The sequence below is a fragment of the Macaca nemestrina genome, chromosome 3 (assembly GCF_043159975.1).
Source record: "Macaca nemestrina isolate mMacNem1 chromosome 3, mMacNem.hap1, whole genome shotgun sequence".
Classification (NCBI taxonomy): domain Eukaryota; kingdom Metazoa; phylum Chordata; class Mammalia; order Primates; family Cercopithecidae; genus Macaca; species Macaca nemestrina.
In genome coordinates this window covers 133,993,672-134,018,160 of record NC_092127.1, presented here as the reverse complement: position 1 = coordinate 134,018,160, position 24,489 = coordinate 133,993,672, and the positions used below count along the sequence as shown (strand labels likewise).

The window sequence follows — 24,489 nt, the reverse complement described above, 5'->3', positions numbered from 1 at the left end:
AATTAGTCTTTAGCTAGGAACAAAGACAGTAGTGTGCTGATAGTGGATATGCCAGTAAATGTTTGAAAACCAGTTTCCAGGGGGAAAAAACGTATTTACATATGAATGTGTGAGTGTGTGTGCATGCATATGTGTTGAATTTTACTGATATAAAGGATATTGTGACAACCAAGTATAAAGGGGTTCCTGGAGAAACTCCCACTGGCCTGTGCCCTAGGAGGAGTGTGCACTGGGGTGTAACCTTGGGAAGTTGGCTCTGTTTGCAGTGGGGAGAAGCCTGGCCCCTCCTCCTCCCAAGTGGTACATGGGATTCAATCTGCAAGGCAGGAAGCCTGTGCTACCAGGACTCTCGCTCTGCTGAGAGTCTCTGCTTCCCTTTTTTTCCTTTTTGCCCAATAAATTCCATTTTTCTCACTCTTCAAATTGTCTGCAAGCCTAATTTTTCATGGTGGTGACAAGGACCCCATCTTTAACTGAACTAAGGAAAAGTCCTACAACAATATGTAACACACCTTATATAAATAATAATAAAATATACAATACTGTATTGTAAATTGGATATAGTTAGTTGATTCTCATACGATACTTTAGTTGATCTTGGCCAAAGTCTTACATCAGTAGCTAACATATGGTCGCAACTGGCAAATGAGTATAGTTCCAACATCCATCAAATATCCAACAAATATTTGTGACATTTGTTGATTAATATTATTACGTATGTTAACCAGTAAGACAAAAGTGAAATAATGAAGATTGAATACGTCAGACTTCATTTATTTGTCAATGATGTGGGTGATTCTTTTCCTAAATCAGATAACAGTTTTTGATTACTGAAAAAAATGTTCAACTTTTTTCTGCTATTCCTTTTAACAGCTATGGACACTTTACACTTTTAAATGTAATCTATGTTATTAGCATTTTCTCCATCACTTTTTTAAGCCTAGAGACAAATGACCAAAAAAAAATTAAAAATCAAGCCCTAATTTGTAGCATTTGCTGGTTTCTATGGGGTAAATACTACCATAACAGCCCATTTCAAGTACCAATATAGTCACTGAATGCAGAGCTGGAAGGAGATGCACAATGGCACACTATTTTACATCATTTCTACCACCATACAGACACAGTAGATACAAATAACCTTAAGAGCACAGACTACAGTAAAATACACTGAAACAGGCAGAAAACAATAAATTTTCAGTATTTATTATCTTTGTTTTAATATAATTATTTAATTGTATGTTTATATAATTTAATTTTTAATAGTAGCTGTATTTAACAACCAGCTTGCAAATCCCTGATAACAACTGGCTCTCCTGAGTAGATTAGAGCTGGCTCCAGTACACCACCGGGAAATGAAAAAATTCACAACTCTGAAGTTATCGCTATAAATTTCAGTTATTTATTACATTGTTGCTAGCTATAACTAAAGTTGGCAATGTCACTGAGTATATTTTATAGCCTATGATAGAAGACAAAGGTATACAAATTTATCTAAGTTTTACATGGAGATATTAGAATCTAGCTCCAACTACAACAGATTGAAAGATCGTGGTCTATTAAAACTATAGCAATAATTCCACCTACAGTAGTTCTAAAATTTTTACATAGAAATTTAAACTAAGAACATTCGTTTATTAGAAATTGTATTTGGAAATTTATTCTAAGAACATTTGTTTAGAAATTTATTCTAAGAACATTTCATAGTTTTTAAAGATATTAAGTAATTAAACCCTAACATATAAAGGTAACTCTGCAAACTTTCCAGTTAAGAACAAGCACCTCTAGGAAAGCCAAAAATTTGCCATTTGATAATTTATAAGAATGTACCTTGAAGGCGTACAAAATTCATTGCTAAAAGATCTCTCAAAGCTAAATCTTGCCTCTGGATATTTAAAAGAAGTTAGGTAGCATTAAGGCCAATAACAACATGTTTTAAAAGGTCTAATCATATTCCACGCTTCAGAGTGTAAGCTGATCAGCTGAAGAGCTGGAAAAAAACTGCCTGCCCTTCCTATTTGCTTTCTGCCCAGCATATATGGCATCTCACAAGTGAAAACGTGGATGAAAGGCAATTTCAACTTTTCTCTGAAGTACACAGATCTACAGATAGAATGAAAGATTGAATGGCAAGCGATATTAACTCATTAATTGTATTACACATCCAAATACTTTCTCCTAAAGCACAAGATTCTGGCTGGCTGCCAAGATCCATCTGTTCCTGATTTCTACTCCGCCTGCAGTTCCATGGAAATAAAGTTCACCATACTGGTAGAAAGCCTCCTGCATGCCATATTCATTCCTCTACTTTTTGAAAATATAGCAATATTTGAAAACAATGCACTTTTTCACTTCTTTATACTTCCCCCAACCCCATGATAAAATAATTAAATCACCAAATACTGGGATTTCATTTTACATGAGAAAGTGGATTATTAAATAAGAAATAAAAGAGTAACTTCAACTTTAATTGCCATAATTTCAAAAATATACATTGTTAAATAAAATATTTGTGACATCAGTTATAATAAACTACTCATTCTATAACTTTCTAGCCATTAAGTAATCCCTCTCTCCAAAAACACAATTAAAACAACAAAAAAAAGCGAGGGGAGACACAAAAACCAAAACATTTCCCATCAGCAGCAATATTCTAGGTAACAGTAGAACCATCAAATTGTAGTAGAAATACTGTAGATTCAATTCTTTTATAAATTTTTATAAAAAGCATTTTATTTTAATTATTTGCACATAACCAGTTTTGTCTAAAAAATATACCACAGAAAATCTGCTAGCAGCGTTTTTCCAGCCAACAGTTACCTTTAATACTAGGAAGAGAAAACCCATTTCCAGAAATGGAGTGGCTGCGTTGCAATTCAGTTACTCCAACTTTTTCCACATCAACTGGTTTTATGTTATTCTGAAAGTGCAGCTGAAGGCAGTGAATTAGAATCACTCTTATCTACTCATCTCTCTCTCTCTTTTTTTTTTTTCTCAGATGGAGTCTCGCTCTGTAGTCCAGGCTGGAGTGCAGTGACGTGATCTTGGCTCACTGCAACCTCTGCCTCCTGGCTTCAAGCAATTCTCTGGCCTCACCTTCCCAAGTAGCTGGGACTACAGGTGTGTGCCACCACACCCAGTTAATTTTTTGTAATTTTTTAGTAGAGATGGGGTTTCGCTGTGTTAGCCAGGATGGTCTCCATCTCCTGACCTCGTGATCCGCCCATCTTGGCCTCCCAAAGGGCTGGGATTACAGGCGTGAGCCACCGTGCCCAGCCTCATCTCTCTTAATACTAAGGAAGATTGGGGGTGGGATGGGAGGATAGACCTAACCCTATCAGCCCAATGCTTAGTGCTTCTTTCCACCATACCTTCATTTTCCATACCTCATGAAAACTGACTTCTCCCTTCTCAGATTGCTCCCAATCAAGAAATTTATGTGAAACAAAGGCAATGATACAAAAGATAGACATTCTACAGGAAACTCTGGTAAATCAATAAACTACAGATAAGATACAGTGTCTTGCTTATTGTGAAATAATGGGGTTAATATCCCATCTTGAATAATTATTCTTGGACCTATCATTATCATATATCAAAAAGCAGATTAGTTTCATTAGAGGTAAAAAATAATATTGAGTCTTACTCTGATAAAGTCATCATTTATATAGACTGGACACCATTTCACATACAAGCAAACACTTTGTGATAGGAAATTTCAAGGCATTTATCATATCTTACTATTCTCCTCCTAATTCTGGCAAACCACCATGTTGAAAACATATTGACAGAGGTACTCAATAATCTACAAATTTGCTGACTCATCTATAATATTCTATTGTTTCATCACAGAGTTACTACTGAACTACCTCCATCAATCAGAATAGATGTATATGGAGTAAGCAAGTCACAATAGCATTAGCAGCCTACAACAACTGCGGCAATCTTTCCAGCAAGACTGCAAACTTGCCCAACTGGATTAAAAATATCACCATGAAATGACTATGGCATATGAACGCAAGAAAAGAAGAAATATGGAGAAGGGTTAAAACAAAGATGACAGGAGATGGTGTAAAGGTAAGTGAGACAAGTAAGAGAAAGCAGCAGCCAGCTGGCCTCTGCATTACCATTATCAGGGTTGGTAAACATCCTACTTGCACTGGAGACTGTCTTCCCAATGTCAGCCAGGGACCGAAGGTTGGATTTCTTGGTTTGATGCCGGTGCTTCCGGAGCAAAGTATAGGTCACCTTATCCTTAAGTTCAGGTTTCAATAGGCCTGTCTCAATCTGATGGTCAACGATCATCTCTGATACAAAAACAAAGCAAAACAAAAGCAAAAAACAAAACTCAGTCACAAGACCACAAAGTTATTTTTTTACTCTAACTTTATGGAGGTCATCCTCAAATTTCACATCAGGATATTGTTTTCCAAATTTCCAATTTCCCATTTTATATAAAAGACAAAGATACAGGGTACACAGATACTGGCATTGATGACAGAGATACAAATATTAAAGTATTCATTTTATGTTTTTTCAATCCCAGTTATGGTGTATTCACAGAAGTCAGATTATTCTGTAACATAAGTAGTCAGTAATTTATATTTTTCAATTAAAAAAGGGAGAGTCAAAAAGTTCATGTACTCATAGCGAAGGTATATCAGAAATAGAAATGATATTCAAAAACTTGAAAAGAGCATAGAAAATTTAAAGTAATGACATTGCTGATTTTTAAAATATGTTTTCCCAAATTCTTCTGTAATGTTATATGTACTTAATAATAGAATACAGTAAAGGAAAACAACACTCAATATCAGATCATTTGAACACCAGTTAATCCAATAAAAGAAAGATTAAACTACAAAATTATGTTGTAGTCTTTTCTAAGAAAGGAGACTTATTCTTATTGTTCAGATCCAACTAAAGACTTTCCAATATACTTCCATTGGGTATTTTAAAGTATAAATTGACTGAAATTTTTAATGAAATTTTAATATCTTAGTCTTACTACCAAAAAAATGTAAAGTTTCTATTACTCTGTTTTTCATATGATTTTAACCAGAAAGATGAGTGTGTTTCATAGAAATTGCTCATAGGTCATTCTGCTGGAAGGTAAGTTCCTATTCCAATCGAAAATAAGAAACCCTCTTTCTCACAAGTCAGCATGTCAGCAGTATAACATAAATGATGGTGCATTCTACTCTACATCTTCATGACAGGCCAACATTTATCTCCAGCCAGAATGGTGCTGAGGACAAAACATTACAGAATCTGTGCAAGATATGCATTGGTAGGAGTCTGTCTCGATGTATGCAAGTAGAACTTTTGTCCTCTGCACAGAATGAGAGTAATGGATCCCACGGCTCCCTTTCTGGCACATGGATGCATCTAGCACACATTCATATTTTCCTCTTGGGCAAACTTTAGTATACAAATGTAGAGAAATGAACAATAACTATTCTTTTCTAAAAGGCTGGCAAGAAAATTGATGGGTACTGGTAGGATAACAGCATCTCCCAAGGATTCCCACTTCTTTGTAAAGAGAAGTTACAGATGTTCAAGGGGTTTTGCTTGGGCATGACTGAACTTCTCAAAAGTCCATCTTCTAAGCACTCACAGAATTGGCCTCACAACCTATAGCTAGAAACTGACAATTCACACAGTGTACAATCAACTATTTGGAAGCTAAGCAGAGGCTGAATCCAGGATTTTCATCACATGCCTCACAGAGGTGCCATAAATGTTATATAACATGGGACCACTTGGTAAGGAATCTGGGCAAGGCAGGAAGAGTTTCTCCCATAGAAATGGTTTGGTTTGAGAGTGGCTTTTAGCTCTGAGTATTTTAAACTACACAAACCCCACTCAGTAAAACTATCAGAATTGATCCTGTAATTACAATTAAACCTCTCTTCCACGGTAAATAATCAGGTGCCTACAAAACACAACCCCTCTACTTTTCCTTTAAGTCCTTTTAAAGTGGAAAGTCCATTTTACAGAAGAACCAGAAAAACAAACAAACTGCCCCACCATATCTCCTATGAGTGTTATCAAACTCCTACTCTAATTTCAGGGTTGTAGACTAAAGCGTTTCTTATCTACCCTTCCTGGCAGGGCCTCCCTCTATTCTCGCCCTCCCTTGAAATCTCAAACCAATCTTTATGTATGCACAGCCGGTCCTCTGTTACTAATGCCTGGAAATCACCAGTTAGAACAGGTTAAAACATCTGTGTGGCTTTATGCCCTTCATTAAGTTTCCATTAAAACGGCCAACATTATAGGGATCTCTTTAAGCATAAACTACAAAATCATTCAAAGGAAAGTGGGGGCAGTAACATTTCACAGCTACACTGAAATTAAGCCTTCAGTGTTCAAAATCCCACAGACGCTACCAATTGGGAGAGAATGTGCCAACTCTAGATGATAGCAGAGCTGATAAGAACTTCATGGAGCATCAAGTTCAACCTCTTGCTATGCAGATGAGAACACAGGGCCATAGTGACTTGCCCACAGACATGGACTGATTAGAGGCAAAACTCCTATATAAAACCAGGTTTTCTGACTCTAAGTTTAGATCTTTTTCCATGTCATACAACATTTTTCTGTATTTAAAAACTAAGCTCTAGAGAAAAAAAGGAATTGATATATGCAGAGCTTTTGCAAACCAAGAGAATGATGGCCATGTGACAGAAGAATGGACAAAGATCATAAACATTCTTAAAAGAAATACAAAGGGCCAAAAATACATAAATAAATATTCAACTTCAAGATTAAGATAATTTAAATAAACATACAAATATGACCAATTATGAGGTTTTTTGTCAAAGGGATAAAAATTAAAAAGTTGAATCAACCCCCATGACGTGAAAGGTATTCAATGGGCAATTCCATTTCTGATGACAATGTTGCAGTATTGACTATGCAGTACAAAAGCTCTGTACTATGTTTACACCTTTTGAATATTCTGCCGTTAGAAATGTATACTAAAGAAATAATTTCACAACAATATAATAAAGATGTTCACTTCTTTTCTTTATAATTAAAACTTGAAGGCAATCTAAACGCCCAAGAATACTTTATTGAATATTTTGCAGCCATTATAGTAATGCTTTTATTTCTATTTAATGACATTGAAGGGTTCATATTATGTTATGTTTAAAAAAAAGACTAAAATGATATAGTATGATCCCATTTTGTAAAATCAATTATATATGTGCAAACAGAGTTATACAGAAAAAAATGCTGAGAGGACAGCTCTGAGAGATTAGATTAGTGACTATTTTTAATTTTACGTGTAACAGTTTTCCGGGTTATTTTAAAATGAACATGCATTAGTTTTGTGAGTAGAAAAAAGTTATGATCATTTTGAAAATGTAAAATGTATAAAAAGTAAGAAACAATAGGACCGATACATCTGCCAACATGCACAGCTCAGGAATGCCTTTAAATATAAAAATGAGACTCCAAAAATAGAGCTACATTTTCCCAATTCACTTCCCATCATGGTAAAATACCTGAAATGGCTTATAATTTTTTTAACTTAAGAGGAGAGGAAAATTCCCATAGACTCGGCTTCATACGTGAATGACACTCTTTAAATGTAGAATTACAATGAGGATACTAACAATAAAGCTATTAAAATAATCTGTGAAAATGATGTTTTATCCTTTGTAACACTTTAAAGATAAATTTTTCTATTAACATTCAGAAGGCGTTCTTCACGAAAAAATCAAGTAGAGGTCCTGAGAAGAATCAAAAATAGGCTGGAATTTTTATGTAAGTGTGAGAAGTAACACCTGCTTAAACAGTCGTACACCGTGGTGCAGGGCCCTCACATGGTGTGGCATTGTCTTTGAGCCTGCAGGGTGAGATGCCTCTCAGAGGCAGGCTGGTGAGGGGTAGCAGGTGGACTGCAAAGGAAGATGAAAAGCAGCTATAGTTTGTTTGATATACTCATGCTTGCTATTATTTCTTTTTCTTCTCATTTGTTGATATAACATTGGGGTGTGGGGGAAGATGCATCTTAAGAATTAGCTGTGCATAATTCTCAACTCAGAAGTATTGGCATGAGTTGGGACACAACAACTCCACCTCACCCACTGCTATAAAAGGATTTTTTAAATAACCAAATAATGACTATAACTTTAAGTTACTGTGCTATCATCTGTCATTTAGATGAAATAAGGGCTCCGTTTCCTCTATGTTTTACCCTCTGTAGGCTTTTGATTATTTCAAAGGATTAAGATTTTTTTAGCTAGTGACATTCTTTCAAACACGCTCTTCTCCCCATTTCTGGAAATCTGGCCCTTTTCCTCCTCTTTGTTTTACTTGGGATGTGTTATTTGCCCCTGAACTGTTTTTCTGTATTATCAGCTCCAGGATGACAGCACTGGCTCTCTGACTGCTTGCCCCAGGGACTGCAGAGAAAACATATTAGTGAGTGATGATACCTCAACCTAGTAGTGTCAAATTTTAACATGTAATGACAATTTTTAAAGTAAATGCATGGAGGTTAGAGAAAAAGTTCACAGCTGATAATAAAAAGTAATGAAAAATTGAAGGGAAACCACAAAATGCTTGGTTAACCTCTCCTACATGTAGTAAATACCAAAACCTTCTCTCTCTGGTCATTGGCTAAAGACGTTCCAGTATAATGTGGTACTCTCTCTTCTACAACATGAAAAGGGTCAGTTAGTTGCTGAAGACCAGAAGCTCAAGATGGCTCTTCCTGGTGATGAAGATCCCAAAGACAGTTTTACAGAAACATCCAAGTGTGTAATTCAACTTTTAACTTTCATCACGCTTGCTGATCAGTTCCAAGCACAGCAGAGGTGCTGTTCAACTGTTTCCAGCTCTGTCTACCACACCGTTTAGAATTTTGTCTCCTGTTCATGAAGGCACTGAGTGTCTCTCCATCTGACTCACTTCTCTACACTCTGCTAGGTGACATGCAGAAATATCTGGATAAACTATTTATAATGGGATAGACATGTAAGTAGACAGCAAATACATCTGATGATCTTATTTAATGCTCATAACAACCCTGAAAGGTCCACCTTCATCTTCTTTTTATAGATGAGGAAATGAAGACTCCAAAAGAGTTCAGTAACTGGCCTTGCCCATAGTCGTACATGCTAATAGGGCTAGACTTTAATTAAAACCCCTCAACATTAAATCCAGCATTCCTTCTTCAACATCACTCTGTATCTCATGGGAATTAGTATATGATATCTTCCCATAGAGTAGGTATATTTTAGTAGAGGACAAACCCTGAGCACAGTGGCATGAATCCCAAAGTGGGGAAACTTTAGGCAGTAATGATCATCTATGGTAAAAAAAATAAAATAAAATAAAATAAAATATTTTTTTTTAATAAGGGAATCTTCCTTATTAAATTCTCCTCCTAGACTGCCTATACACTGCCAAGTCATGATTTTCTTCTCCGGTTTGCCCTACATGTATGCACATTTGACTTATTTTCAACTTGTGTAATTTTTGACATCTTTGCTCCAGGTTAGTTCTTAAAGTCTGAGAATGCAGAAATTAGAATTTTCACTCAAAAACTGGATTGATTTTTGTCAATCATTATACTTATCTAGATAACAATCTCTCTTGCAGCTTTTAATAAATGAAAAATGACAACAGAACAGATGGCCCAGAAAATCATTCTTTCTGTTTGCTTCTGTCTTTGTAGATGGGTTCCACTCTCCCTGGGTACCATAATCCAAGATCTCTTCTCATATATCAGATTTCCATTTTCAGCTTCACCTGCCTTGTTAGGTATGAAAATGCTATACAAAACTCTGTTTCCTCCATTATTTTCTAACTACATACGCAGATTTGTACCTATGTTGACATGTATCTTGTCTCATTTACAAAGCGGTAGATTTGCAAACCCTAATTTCAAGGCCTAGAACAGTGTTCGGCACATTGTAGAAACTCATGTATCACTGCTGAATAAATGTATAAAATAATTATTTCTGTCCATCCAGAATCTTCACATAAGTCCTCTCCCTTCTCCACTTGTATTTTTAGTAGAGGCGGGGGTGAGGATTTCACCATGTTGGCCAGTCTGGTCTTGAACTCCTGACCTCAAATGATCCACCCACCTTGGCCTCCCAAAGTGCTGGGATTATAGGCATGACCCACCACGCCCAGTCGTACTTTTCCTTTTTAGTTATTTTTCATTTAATATGCACAGATTTACATTCACTTTCACTTACTGGCATAAGATTAATGTTATAAATGGAGTCTCTTTATTCACCCATCCTTGATTTTACTGGACTGGAAGTCCAGACACTAGATTTCTAGAAGTCTTTGATCTTAGACTTGCACTCTAAGCTTCTCTGGACCTCAGTTTCATCATCTGTAAAGTAGGACTTAAATCATCTGTAAGAAGAGAAATAGTCTAGTTCCTGGGTTAGGGCTGACTGTAGGCAAAAGTCAAGCCCCTTTAGTTGCATGTGGAGAAAGGCTGGGTGGGACAAGGATCCAGCAGGATGTTACAGGTAAGTGACTGAGTTAGGTCACATTGGTGCCAAGTATCATTTGTATCACCACCATCAAAGTCACTGAACCTCATGGTATAGGGCAGCTTTGGCTTCCTTTGTAGTTAGTACTTTGTGCATTGAATGCTAACTCATCATGCTGGACACCTTGGGCACACACCACTGCATTCCAAACTGGAGCCATTGTTTTCAAATTCTATCAGTGGCTTGGCCTAAACTGCCGTATTACCCTTCAGATCTAGGTTTGCCAAAGATCACATTTTTCTTAAAAAGAAGTCGGGGGCTCCACTTCTTATTCCTAGGAAATTCCACAACCAGGTGAGCACTGGACCTGTAGCAACGACTGCACTTTTCCAAAGGGTCTGCAGTGTGCCTGCCCTGGGATTGTGGGGAAGAAGATGTGGATCAAAGACCTGCAGAAGGTGACCAGTGTAACATTCTTGTCTAATATTAGAGTTACTGCAACGTTTCTTTGCATATCTGTAGACAAAAGGCTTACCTATGACATCCATTTCTTTATATTATAGATAATATGAATGCCGCAGCATTTGTGTTGGAAGAAAAGATTAGCTGTCAAGTGAGGCATATGTCTGGCTGATGTATATACACTTGGTTCTTTTTCAGAGAGCTTGTTAGTTAGATTTGCAAAGAAGCCCCACACTTTTCATGCATCTGAAGTACGTAAGGTACAAGTGGCGGGCACCTATAATCCCAGCTACTCGGGAGGCTGAGGCAGGAGAATCGCTTGAACCCAGGAGGAGGAGGTTGCAGTGAGCTGATATTGTGCCACTGCACTCCAGCCTGGGTGACAGAGTGAGACTCTGTCTCAAAAAAAGAGAAAAAAACTGAAAAGCACAAGGAAAGGATTGAGAAGCAAAGCTAGAAGGAAATATTTCAAAATGCCAACAATGACCAGGGGAAGATGTCATGGAAGATAGTTTACTATTTTCTTAATATTTGTATATTTTTCAGATTTTCTTGCAATAAATCATACTAATGTTATAATACAAAAAGAGAGAATAAATGTTATAAAACATTTAACTCTGCTTACACTACTAGTCATCTGCCTGGATGGAGACTTGTGGATAGGTAAAGCCGAAAAAAAAAATACAAACTTCAAACAGCATACTTACCCACCAACTGTGGGAGAGAAGAAGCCTCCCGATCAAGCATGATGGATCCTTTCTCCATACATGTCCTCAGCTCAAATAAACTATGAAGGGACAACGTAGCCACATGGGGCTTGCTCCATCTTTCCCCACCCTGTTCCACTTTTTCTTCAAACTTGATCCACCTAGGAAGATGAGATTAGTGAAGAGCAATTAAAAGTGTTCTAACTTCCTCTAGAAATAGCAGTCTTAACCCCTCCATCTTCACCCCTTCCAGCACTTCCAAAATGTCTCCTTTTGTGGAGTATTAATAGCTTATTATATCATTAATTACATAATCTTCATAAATACACCCAAAGAGAAGCACTAGACTGCTCCTTCCCTTGAAGTTAGAGAGGAAAAAAGCAAAGCAAGAGAAGCCAAAGCATCCTTGGCTTTTTATCTGCCTATATGTAACCATGAGATCCTTAAGACCAATTATTTAACTAAATTTTTTAATAAGGTAGAAAAATTTGCATTTCAAAATTCTTCATGTGGGTACAGCCTACAGTTCATAAAAATAGCCACCACCACGAGCATTCTGTTGTGACTTCATGAGGCAAGTTTAAATAAGGTGAAATATCAGTGATGAACCAATATTTATCTCAGACATAAGAAACATGATGTGTGAAGCGGCAAGATGAATGTAAAATTTTGTTTTATTGATGCTTAAGGAAGACCGACATGTTTTGTTGTGTCTTCCTTTAATACACATATCTCAGCTGATGCATATTGCCCTCTTATTGTGATTTTAAAAGCTTTACCCTCAAGTCTGGTTCCACATGTGTTTAAATATACATAAGCTGGGTGAACAACAGATTATTCTGATAATACGAGATCTCCTATTAACCTTAGCGATGGAACAACCCTCTTTTCTAGCTTCTGCTTTCTAAGACTCCTAGACATTTTGATAATTTAGCAATATATAGCAATAAAAACCTTAATGGAAATGAGAGCAAAACACATTTGACAGACTTTATATCCCACATATTACACAAACAGACACTTCCTACACTGTTAAAGGAAAATGGGAAAGTATCATCGTTTTGCTATTCATCATGATACTAACAAAAAGGCTTCTTTCACTTTCAACTTTCTGAGAGATATTGAAAGAGATAAAGATGGAATAAAAATTGTTTTTCTACATTCTTCACCCAAAGGTTTAATGATTGAAAAATGTTTTCCTAGAAAAAGCTAAACACTCACCTAACTCACTAAAGATGAGAACAAAGGGCAGAGATCAGAAGCAGCTCTACATAGGGTATTATTTATAGACCTCGTACCACCCCCAGAGGAGGGGAAAAAAAACACATTAGTAGAACCAGGAGTGAAAATAGATCAAGTGATCAGCCCACAATGTCAAAGAAAATTTAGAATTTTAATCAAGCCCAGCACCCATACGTTTCAGAAGTATTTTAGCCGTATCCAAAAACTTTCTCCCCTCATGCTCCTCTCAGGAAGGCTCTCACAGCCAGGCAACTCCCATGTCAGTGGTAATCCTTGTATCAACCTTACCCACAATTCTAAGACCCTCCTTCTTCTCCCTGTATCCTCCCCAAAAATGCAGGAAGGGAGATTTTTACTGTTTACCTCATGAGTTAAAAGGTCAACAATACCACCAAAGAAGCTCTGAAACTTCAGGAGTGGACCTGGTTTATTTCTACAAAAGTAGCTGTGACACATTCCAAAACAGAATGAAAGCCTTCTAATATTCGTGCGTGCGTGTGTGTGTGTGTGTGTGTGTGTGTGTGTGTGTGTGTGTGATTAAATTGGTATTCACTTTGGTTCAAGTTACAGCCAGAGAAATAGAAGGAACTGGGAGGAAAAAAAAAATGACAATTTTATATCACACTCAAATAATTCTATGGGTTTAACCAAAACTGTAAAAGGTAATAAGGTGATTAGAGTTATTTTGAGACTAATCCATTTTTGATGAAGAATGTTACATTGGTTAACTTCAGGTATATCATCTTTTCATGCTTGCTCACAGAATCTCTAAGAATGTTTGCTGGTAATTGGCATATGAATCATATTTATATATGATACTATAATTTATTGCTCAAGATAAGACTCTAGGAAAAGGAAGATACCATCATACATGAAAGCAAGTCAGAGTTATCTAGAATTATGTCATCTATAAAGAGTGTAATGACTCCTTGATTATTCTTGAATTCCTAAGAGTAGGCTTATTTTCTGAGGGATAGAATATGTGGTCATAGAATTTAAGCCCAAGATGAATGACATGGAGCAGCTAGAAGCCCTGTAAAGGGGAGTGTTTTACAAGGCCTTTACTTCCCTCTTATCTTTCCTAAATGAGCCCCCACTTCTATCAGCTGCCAACAGCCTGTACTGCCAAATCTATTCCTTAAAAAAAACTAAGCCTCACTTATATATAGTAGTTCTTTTCTGCCATCATCCTCTCTATGGTCTGAATGTCTATGTCCCCACAAAATTCATATATTGAAATCCTATCCCCAAAGGGAATGGTATAAGGAGATGGGCCCTTTGGGAGGTGATTAGATGGATTAATGTCTTCATAAAAGAGTCCCCAGACAGCTATCTAGCCCCTTCCACCATGTAAAGACACAATGATATAGTGCCATGTGTGAGAAGGCAGGCTCTCACCAGACACTGGATCTGACAGTGTCTTGATCTTGGACCTCCCAGCCTCCAGAACTATAAGAATTAAATTTTTGTTGTCTGTAAGCTACCCAGTCTATGGTATTTTGTTATAGCAGCCTGAATAGGCTAAGACAATCTTCAATTGTCCAAATAACATAAGTTTAATAAGATTTTATTTAAAAAGAAAAAGAAGCAAAACCATTGCTGTTCTTTGTGGTCCATCTTTTATTTATTCCTCTCCTTAGTTTATGTTGTAGGCAACTTGGTTAGACTTAAATATGACTTTGAATACATTTAAAAAGTGCATTTGGAAAACATAAATCCAAAATAGGGTGGATTTATGAAATAGTATTACTCACCCTTCTAGATTACACCAGCTCTTTAGGTCAAGATTTAACCATAAAGGAATGGAAATATAAATTCTCAAAACTAGCCAGTTCCTTAAAATCTATATTTATAAGGGATAAATATTATCTCATAGCTCAGTTTAGCATCTATTTTACTTTAAGTTCAGTAAATATTGAACATTGTGATGATGTCATATTACAGCACAGCTTACAGCATAAGGAGAACTCTGGAAAAATGCCTATTAAATTCCTTTAAAATGTATTGCTCTAATTGTTTAAGGAACTGATTATACTTCCAACAAATTCTTTTGGACATAAGATACTACCTTTCCCATTTAAATAGATCATTTTCAGGCAGTTTCATTCCAGAAACGGCACATGCTTTGTCTAGCCTCCTCGCATATCAAGGACAAATTTGGATTTAGAAAAAAAAAAAAAACTGAAAACTACTCAATTCAAATCAGAGCCCATTAAAGAAAAGGGTAAGGCAAAAGTACCAAAGTTCACCCTATCCAAGTGCCAATGAATCTGCAAAGGTGCTTTAGAACCATGTAATTACGTTTAAAAAATAAATAAATAAAAACAGACTTTTTGCTGTAGAGTATACTAAAAGCCACTATCTCCCCTTCATAATAACTAAGAATAACTACAGATTTGCAATAAGTTTCCCACTTTCTTTTTGTTTCAGTACTTGACAAGTTACAGAAAAATTTGTTTCAGAAGCAGGCTTTTTAAATACTTGCAATTACAGAATGGTTTTAACCTTAGAGGAGGAGTTTATTAGGTGAAGTTTATTTATTCCAATGTCTTAGAATAATAATGATAAAATACTTTGCAGTTTAAGACATTTTCAGTGACTGCCAAGCAAACGGCATTTCACTCGTTTGTTGAAGAAAAAAAAAGACCCACTGGGAATCACTGAATTTTGTAACTTTCCAATCATATGATTAAATATAATTAAGAAAAAAACAAGACCTCTAACTGAATAACATATCAGTTGTACAGCGGAAAACAGACATGACCTTTACACTACATAAATTCCAACTACGTACAACTATTGAAATGATGATAAATTTCTTGCTAACTAGCAAGTGCCTTATCACCCATAAAAGAAGCCAACGCTAGTGTACACCTGGGAAAAATGAGGTTTTTAAGGAGAATTCTTAAAATTCTAGATCAACTATTAAAGTTATCATATACAACTACATAGACATAACTACATATGATTACATAGATGATTAAATTCCTTGAGTCTTTTTCTTACAGAAAAATTAACTTGGTCTGAAATAGAATTTTCCAAAGCAATTCAGTAGAGAAAACACAGAGAAGTCAGTGTAGACTGGGAGAGAGTAGTCTTTGCCCAAACCCACAGTATAAGTGCACATGTTGGTGCTTAATGGCCACGCCCTTAAATCAGGTACTTCAGAGATGGCTCAGGTAAATCTGCCAAGTAGAAACACAAGTGGATGTAATTTGTGCTGTCCAGTTGGAAATAAAACATCAATATCCCTTTCCTTTATTGGCTTGTGTTTATTGAATCTTGTGATGGCTTTCCTTTATACCCAAGTTTGGCAGCACAGTTTGAATTACGCTGGGGGAGTTATCTTTAACAAACATTCATATAACAGTGGTTAAGTCCAGCACTGCCCATCTGAAAAGTCCCTGAAGATAAACTGACAGCTAATAATCATTTTTGCAGAGATATCCCTACTCAAATGAATAAAGAATTTGGGCAAGGGGGAAAAAAGCTCCCTTTCTCCTGATTTTGGGCCATCATCAAACTTGGATCATGAATTATTCTTTTACCAGTTTTCTTTTTTGAACCCATTAGCTGACATCTAGTCACCTAGACATTCTTAATGGAAGCACAGGCTTCTTGACCTATTCCAAACAATTTTTCAGGTCTGGTAAGTCTACCCTTTTTACCGTATTCGACTTGTGCTCTATTTTGGAAGAACCACTGAAAATTCAAAGTTCTAACTTTTAGGAAAGGCAAGAACAGGTGAAGGATATAGAAGGGATGGTGATGGAGTTGAGTGTTACTTTAAACTTCATATAAATAAATACTTAAACTTGTTCATAGTATAACTACTGTGCTTTCCATGACTTAAAAGGGGACATTTCCCCCTATAATTGAAACAATTCTCATTTTTTTCAGGCACAGGGCCAACCTGAAATTCCTGAAGTAGTACTACAGCCATAATAATGCAGATGCTCAATGTCGGATATTCCTACAAGAATACCCTACACTGAACTTCAGATCTACTCTTCCTACAGATTTCCTCATCTCAATAATGTGTAGGAAATCATTAGCCATCTCAATAATATGTAAGAAATCATTAGCCAACTGAAAAGTATAGAGTCTTAAAAGAGAAAGAAGGATGATATTGAGTTCTGAGGGGTGTAGATTTATAATAGAACCTACAGGGAGCTGGAGAAGTCCAGAGAGTTAGCTGTCTATGGAATAAAATAGGCTATCAATTGTGGCTTTCAGAGAAAATCAAAATATTATCAATTTATAAGTTGGCCAGAAAAAGATTCATGTCACATCTTCATATATAAAATGAATTCCTTCTAAGCATTAAACTTTTATTAGTCTGGTAGCTTTGAGCGCTTTTCATGGGAGAAAAAACTATCGTATCTGGAAGCTAGACATCACGAATGGAAGTCAAAAATTATTGCAAAAACATTCTGAAAGCAGGGTATGTCCCAGGTAGTAAAGGTTACTGAAAAGCTGAATATTTCCAGAAGCATATTCACTCCAAGCCTCTCCAAATAATTTAGGTGGAGTAGCAAACTAAGAATAAAGGTTCTATTTCTCTATTCATTGATTCTATTAACCAGTCTTTATTGAGAACGACCTGTGTGCCAGGTAGTTTCAGGCACTAGGAATATAGTGGCAAAACAACTGAAAAATTCTGCCCTCACAGAGCTTTAATTCTATTGGGAAGAAACAATAACAAGATATACAATATGTTAAATGATGACAGGTGCTAAGGACAAAAATAATGAAAGATGAGGGATAGGAAGTATTGGGGGAAGGTTTCAATTATAGATAGGACAACTACTAAGCAGGTAATATTTGAATGAAGACCTGAAGGAGATGAGGAAATGAGCCATGCAAGTAACTGTGGGGGTTCAGGGAAGAGAGAACATTTCAGACAGAGGGAACAACAAGTCCAAAGTTCCTGACAGATTAGCATGACTGGCCAGTGAGGCTCAAGCAGAGTGAAGCAGAGGAAATGAAAAGGAAGACAAGGTCAAAGAGATCATGGCAGATCGTTCATAAAGGAAGTAAGAGCAGGTGCAAAGAGATCAACTAATTAGGAGGCATCTGCAGCAATCTCAGTGAGAAATGATGGGATGAACTAGAGTTGCAGCAGTACTGAATGTGAGATGCAGTGAGATCTCTGAATATGTGAATATCTTTAAGGGTAAAATAGAATTTGCTAATTGGTCAGATATTGGGTGTAGAGAAAGACAGGAATCAAGGAAGACTCCAAAGTTTCTAGCTCAAGAACTAAAAGAATGGAATTGTCTATTGAGATGAGGAAATCTGTAGGAAGAGTAGATCCAAAGTTCAGTTTTAGACATGTCAGTTTTGAGACTCCTATTAGCCCTCCGATTAGTTGATTCCAATTAAATAAGGTATTATATCTGTGCTTTTATAAATGCATATATTATCAATATATTAATAAAATAGTTTGAAACTTTAAACATAGGTCCTCTTCTAAGCTTTATCAATGGCATACTGGGTACCTTGGGTCATTCATTCCATAGCTGTTTATCAGTAAGAAAGAGAAGAATTATACAGAACCCTAATTTGGTCAATTAATACTTCTAAGAAAGTATTATATTCAGAACAGCTTTGTCAAAGGCAATCAGTTCTCAACCAATCACACATTAAACAAATGTTCATTAAGAGCCTATTATGAATCAGACACTGCCATGAATTAGTAATATGATAGTGAACAGACAGACATGGTAGTCTCTGTCTGCAGATAAATTAATGTAATGAGGGAGGCCATGTGAAAACAATAGTATCACATACATAATGAATTAATCAACAGCAATTGTGGCAAGTCCTATAAAGAGAAGTTATACAGCATGGCCTTGACACACGGTACACTCCCAACACTCTTCCTCTCCAGCAGTAGAGTGTCTTGGGGATGGACTACATCAGCAAAATGGCACATGTGCTCCCAAAGAAGTAACGTCTTTAAGGATGGTAAAGTATTCAAAACCATCTTAATCTTTAAAAATCTTAAGTGAAAATTCTATGCTTCTATCATTCAATGTTGAATTACGTATACAGTGAACTACAATCTCTCTACCTTTCTGGGACCAGGGACTATGTAAAATAAGGTATGACCTGCATTTGACTGAAATGAAAAACAGAAAGCTATACCTGAATTATACTCTATGATAACAACTCACAAAGAACTTCAAGATGAAAATGATAAAGTCAAAGTAGCTCTTAGAGTCACAGCTGAGTATAGCAGTATACACACAAGAATGAAATTTTAGAGCTATGAAATATGTATAATGTTAGGGAGGATGCAACCCAATACGACTTTCATCTGATAAAAAAGAAATGCAAGCTCAGAAAGATTACATGACTTGCTCAAAGTTAACCAGCTAACGAGCAGCAAAGCCAAGACTAGACCAAAATCTCCCAACACTTCAGGCTGCACCCAGACAATTCTCACACTGTATTTTTCTATCGGAAAGAAGGAAAAGAAAGAATGAAACAGATTCACTAGTAAAAAGTTTTTGCTTTGGAAGTCTTCTTTTGGAGAATGTTCTAGGAACTAAAATTGTACTTCACAGAGGATTTCTTCTACACATGTTATTGGTTCTGAGAGAGGGGAACAAGAAACAATTGCTGTATCCTGGGAAGAAGCCCTGAAAGAGCAAAGAATGAAGAGCTTCAAGAGAAAGTATTAGAGAGGAGGAGTGGAAATGTGTTATGAAAGCTTCTTTAATTAGAAGAAGAAAATATTAAGTAACTATCAAACAGAAGAGTTAAACAATCACACCCACTGTAGATATCTATTAGAAAGAGAATTACCCAGTAAATTGAAAATAAAGTATTTAAAAATTAGGTCTCTTTCCTTAATACTACTGTTGGGGCCAGGAGTAAAACAGAATTACTTTTTTTCTGAGCATCATTTAAGTTATGAAAGATAAGAAATTCTCCATCAGTTCTAAATGTTTTTAAAGCAGATCTTTCTGCAAGGCTAAGCTACCTAGAAACTCTTGGTGAGGAATAAAAACTTCTCCCCCATTATCAAATAAATTGATTTATGAAGCTTCTTCAGTATTAAAAATCCCAAAGGGCTAAAGGCATTCAATATTACTTAAAATTGTGGAAATAAAAATAAATCCATAAGCCTATAAAGCATAAGCCTAAGTAACTAAACTGCAAAAAATCCAATGAACTTCATAAAGACTTGATTACAAGTGGTATGATGTAAGAAATTTTAAAATATGCCACAGAAAATAAAAATTTTTCATCCATAAAGGGGAAGGCTATTGGCTTATTGCTCCTTTATGGCTCATCTGCTCTAATTGATTAAAGTGATTTTAAGAAATATTTTCTTTCTGACTCTAGAATTTCTTTCTAACTCTATCTAGAAAAAAATAGCAGCCATAAATCCTTTTTCCATCTGTAACCACAGAAGAAGACTTTCATCTACCTTTGCTTTGTTTTTCTTAAACTCAAAGCTGGGATAATGATTTGGTTTTCCTTATTTTCATATTGTAAGATATTATATTAAACTTACTTCAAACCTTTTAATAAGATACAGAGATCTATGTAAGATCCTCATTTGCTCACTGCTCTATTCATGGTACCTAAAACAGTGCCTGACATAAACTATTCATTCAAATAACACTGGTTGAGTTGAATTGATTTGAATTAAATTATAGACTATAAAAGGTTTATCTTAACATTAACTTGTTTGTGAAAGTGAAATACATTGGAATCAGCACATAATGATGACAATGAGAGAACAACAATTGCATTATAATCAAAGTCTTTGTATTACATAATTGCCTTATGTCACAGAAGAAGACTCGCCTGGAGAATATCTCTGAATCTGTATGTAAAAGAAAAGCTCTGTTATGAAATTAACGAAACCCTAGGTATTTGTGTAATGCTTAACAATTTACAAAGCATTTTCATACATATACATATATACATGTATGTATATAAATACATGATATTATAAATACATTATATACTATATTTACATATAATCTATGTTTTATATACCATACATATATAATATGTAACAGGCTTTATTATCCACTCTTTATTGATAACAAGACCAAAGCTCTAAGAAACCAAGTGTCTTGTCGCTAAGATGCAACAGAGTCAAAGTAAACTCCGGCCTCTAAACTCCAAACTCAGATGAACCTTCTACTTTCAGCTGGATAGTTAAAAGATTGCAGGTTTATACTTGAAATACAGTAGTCCCCTTATTCACAGGGGATACATTCCAAGACCCCCAGTGAATGCCTGAAGCCATGGATAGTACTAAACCCTATGTATACTAGGTTTTTTTCCTATATATAAAACCAAATAAAGTTTAATTTATAAATTAGGCACAGTGAGGGACTAACAACAATAATTAATAATAAAACAGAATGAATATAACAATATACTATAATAATAGTTATATAAGTATGGTGACTCTCTCAAAATATCTTACTGTACTATACAGCGTGTAACTGAAACCATGAAAAGCTAAACTGTGGATAATCTTGGGGGGACTACCATAAGAGCAATTTTCGTCATTGTTTTAATAATCTCTTTTTTATTTCATTTTATTTTTTTGAGGTAGAGTTTCAATCTGTCACCCAGACTGAAGTGCAGTAACGTGATCAGAGATCACTGCAGCCTTGACCTCACAGGCTCAAGTGAGCCTCCTACCTCAGCGTCCTGAGTAGCTGGGACCACAGGCATGCACCACCACACCCGGCTGATTTGTGTGTGTGTGTGTGTGTGTGTGTGTGTGTGTGTGTGTGTGTGTGTGTGTAGAGATGGGGTTCCATTATGTTGCCCAGGCTGGTCTTGAGCCCCAAGGCTCAGGCAGTCCACCTGCCTCAGCCTCCTAAAATTCTGTGATTACAGGCACAAGCCACTGTACCTGGCCAAAACCTCTCCCTTGACAGGGAATAAGTCATAAGTCACACAAAATCTCACAAGAGATCTTGGCATGTGGACACTTGGAAACATATCTCTTGGCTGTCATTTTTGAGTACCTGAGTTTATTATCTCTCTAAAATATTTTACTATTAAATAGTATACAAATTGACCTGTATTTCTAATTCCTTATAAAAGCCAAAATTATAGTAACATGGATCAATGAAACAATGTCCCAGTAGTGAAATAAGAGGTGCCCTGCATTCATGTCAACAAAAAAGAATAGAAGAAATAGAATTATTTATTCCTTATCCCAGCCAACATCATGCCCATTGGCCAATCAAAGTGCTAAGGCTAAAGAACGGCACTCCAGGATCAAGCATCTTGCCCTGCCCTTGTTTCCCTGGGTCAGCACTGCATACAGTCAGCCATGCCTCACCTGGCTGTTTCCTTCCACTCCATCTCCTGCCCATCCACGGCCAGCAGCTCATCCAGTTCCGTGAAGAGCTGAGGGGGAGCTGGGCTGTCATCCTCCTCTCCCAAGATGAATCGGATGCGTTCTGCAGCAGGAGAGACTGCAGAAGTGAAAATACTGTGGTTAAACATTGGCTGGACAACCCTGAGGAAAGTGGAGCTCCGGGTTCTTCCTCTCTCCCCAAGGTTACTGGGCTTCCCTTCCACATTTTCAGCAGACATCTTTCTTGCTGAGCCTCCCAAATCCCCAATCTAAGGCCAAAAAGAAATCAAAGCCCTTCTCTATTCTTTTGGTTCTGAACTGTATCTTGGTTCTCCACCACTCTCCAGAAGGACAGCCTCCAATTCCGTGTGATGTCTCGCAAAGAACCTTTAGCCCTCAGATGAGCTGAGGTCTAACCACTCACTTCCCCGCCTTCTCCACTTATGACTCATCCAAAATTATTAGACAAAAGTCAGCTTGAACCAATCACTTTTTTATACAGCTGTGGGAGGGGCAACAAAGCACCCCAATCCTGAGTTACCCCAAGTCCCCACCTCCCACCCACCCTCCCTCTGTCCAACGCCTAAAGCTCATGTCCTCACAGGCTTCTCCCTACCAATAACTGGCTAATTGCAAAGTTGATGAAGGAATATTTAACAAGATGGGCCCTCTTCTTTACAGAATGGTAGTACCCAAAAATGTTTAGTCACACTTCAATGCACTTGAAAAACAAGCCCAAGTAAAATATTGTACACTTGAGGGGGAGAAAAAAAAAAAAACATTTTCCAACACACTCAAGCACATAATTGAATGCCCTACTAGCTCCTTTTGACCCTATCTCCTGAAAATCATGTAATGAAAAATTAACTAGAATTTCCCCCAGGTCATGGGTTACTCCCTTTCCAAAAAAAAAAAAAAAAAAACAGAAGACGACGACGAAGAAGAAGAAAAGAGAGAGAGAGACAGACAGAAAAGCAGTTGGAAATTGATGGTCATGTTACAAATTTAAGGCCCACAAATACTCCTCAAAATCCCTGGATAAAACCAAGAATGTTATATACATGTGAATGCAGTTCAAGCACACACAAATATATTTATTATGGATAGACACACACACGTGCGTGCATATATAAATCTATAGAAATATATGTACACAAACAGCCCAATAAAACCAGAAAATCCCTACCATCTGAAAACTATTATAATACGGGACAGAATAAAATTCCATAGATCAAAATTTATTTAGTACAAATAAACCCATGAAAAATATTCAACCTAATTAAAAATCAAAACTAATCATTAAAATAAAATGTGTTTTACCTATTAAAATGTCAAAAAATGGCAGGGCACAGACGCCTGTAATCCCAGCACTTTGGGAGGCCGAGGTGGGCAGATCACCTGAGGTCAGGAGTTTGAGACCAGCCTGGCCAACATGGTGAAACCCCACTTCTACTAAAAAAAATACAAAAAATTAGCTGTGTGCCTGTAATTCCAGCTACTCAAGAGGCTGAGCCACAAAAATCACTTGAACCTGGGAGACAGAGGTTGCAGTGAGTCAAGATCATGCCACTACACTCCAGCCTGGGTGTCAGAGCAAGTCCCTGCCTATAAATAAATAAATAAATTCAATTACATGTCAAAAATAAAAAAAATGATAATCCCAACGTGGGCAAGGGTTTGGGAGTCATGCACCCAGCACTTCTTCATTTATGTTACTGGTAGGAGCCTAAATGGAAACATCTCTCTAAAGGGAGATGCTTGAAGGACATGAAAATTTCTGGAAGGACACGAAAATTTTTAAATAGTGTATATATCCTGTGAGCCAACAATTCTTCCACTAGAAATACATTCATTCTAAATAAATAAGAGTTATCTCAAAGGTTTAGTGACAGAAGTGATCATTCTAGCATTGTTTATAACTGAGAAAACAGAAAAATCCTAAACATCCAAAAAGGAAGATTGGTTAAATAAAGTATGGTACAACTATAAAATAAAATACCATGCAATCATAAAACATGTAGTCAAAATAGCTGGCCTTTTTTGACATGTATATCATATAAACTTAAATTAAAAATAAAAATAATAGACATTAAATGATCCCATTTTAGTAAAGAAACAATAAATATGTATTTCTATAAAATAAAGCTAGGAATTGAGGCAGCCCTCACTGTGCTCAGTCTGATATGTGTGCATTTCAGTTACCACAATTTAGGTTAAATAACATAGTCCCTAACAATACAGTTCAAATTTCAGTTAA

General features: G+C 36.4%; 1 protein-coding gene across 7 annotated transcripts in view; it reads right to left on the bottom strand.

Annotated features, from left to right (window-relative positions):
• Positions 1-24,489, bottom strand: part of LOC105477324 (solute carrier family 4 member 4) — a 504,202-nt gene that overhangs the window by 210,582 nt on the left and 269,131 nt on the right. For 5 of the 7 annotated variants that reach the window (XM_011733788.3, XM_011733790.3, XM_011733791.3 and 2 more), the window contains 3 exons: positions 22,215-22,350; positions 11,642-11,802; positions 4,128-4,307 (listed from right to left, as the gene is read on the bottom strand). In XM_011733788.3, coding sequence (XP_011732090.1) covers positions 4,128-4,307; positions 11,642-11,802; positions 22,215-22,350 — 477 coding nt within the window. The remainder of the gene's footprint in view (positions 1-4,127; positions 4,308-11,641; positions 11,803-22,214; positions 22,351-24,489) is intronic. The other 2 variants (XM_011733785.2, XM_011733787.2) reach the window with 1 other exon arrangement.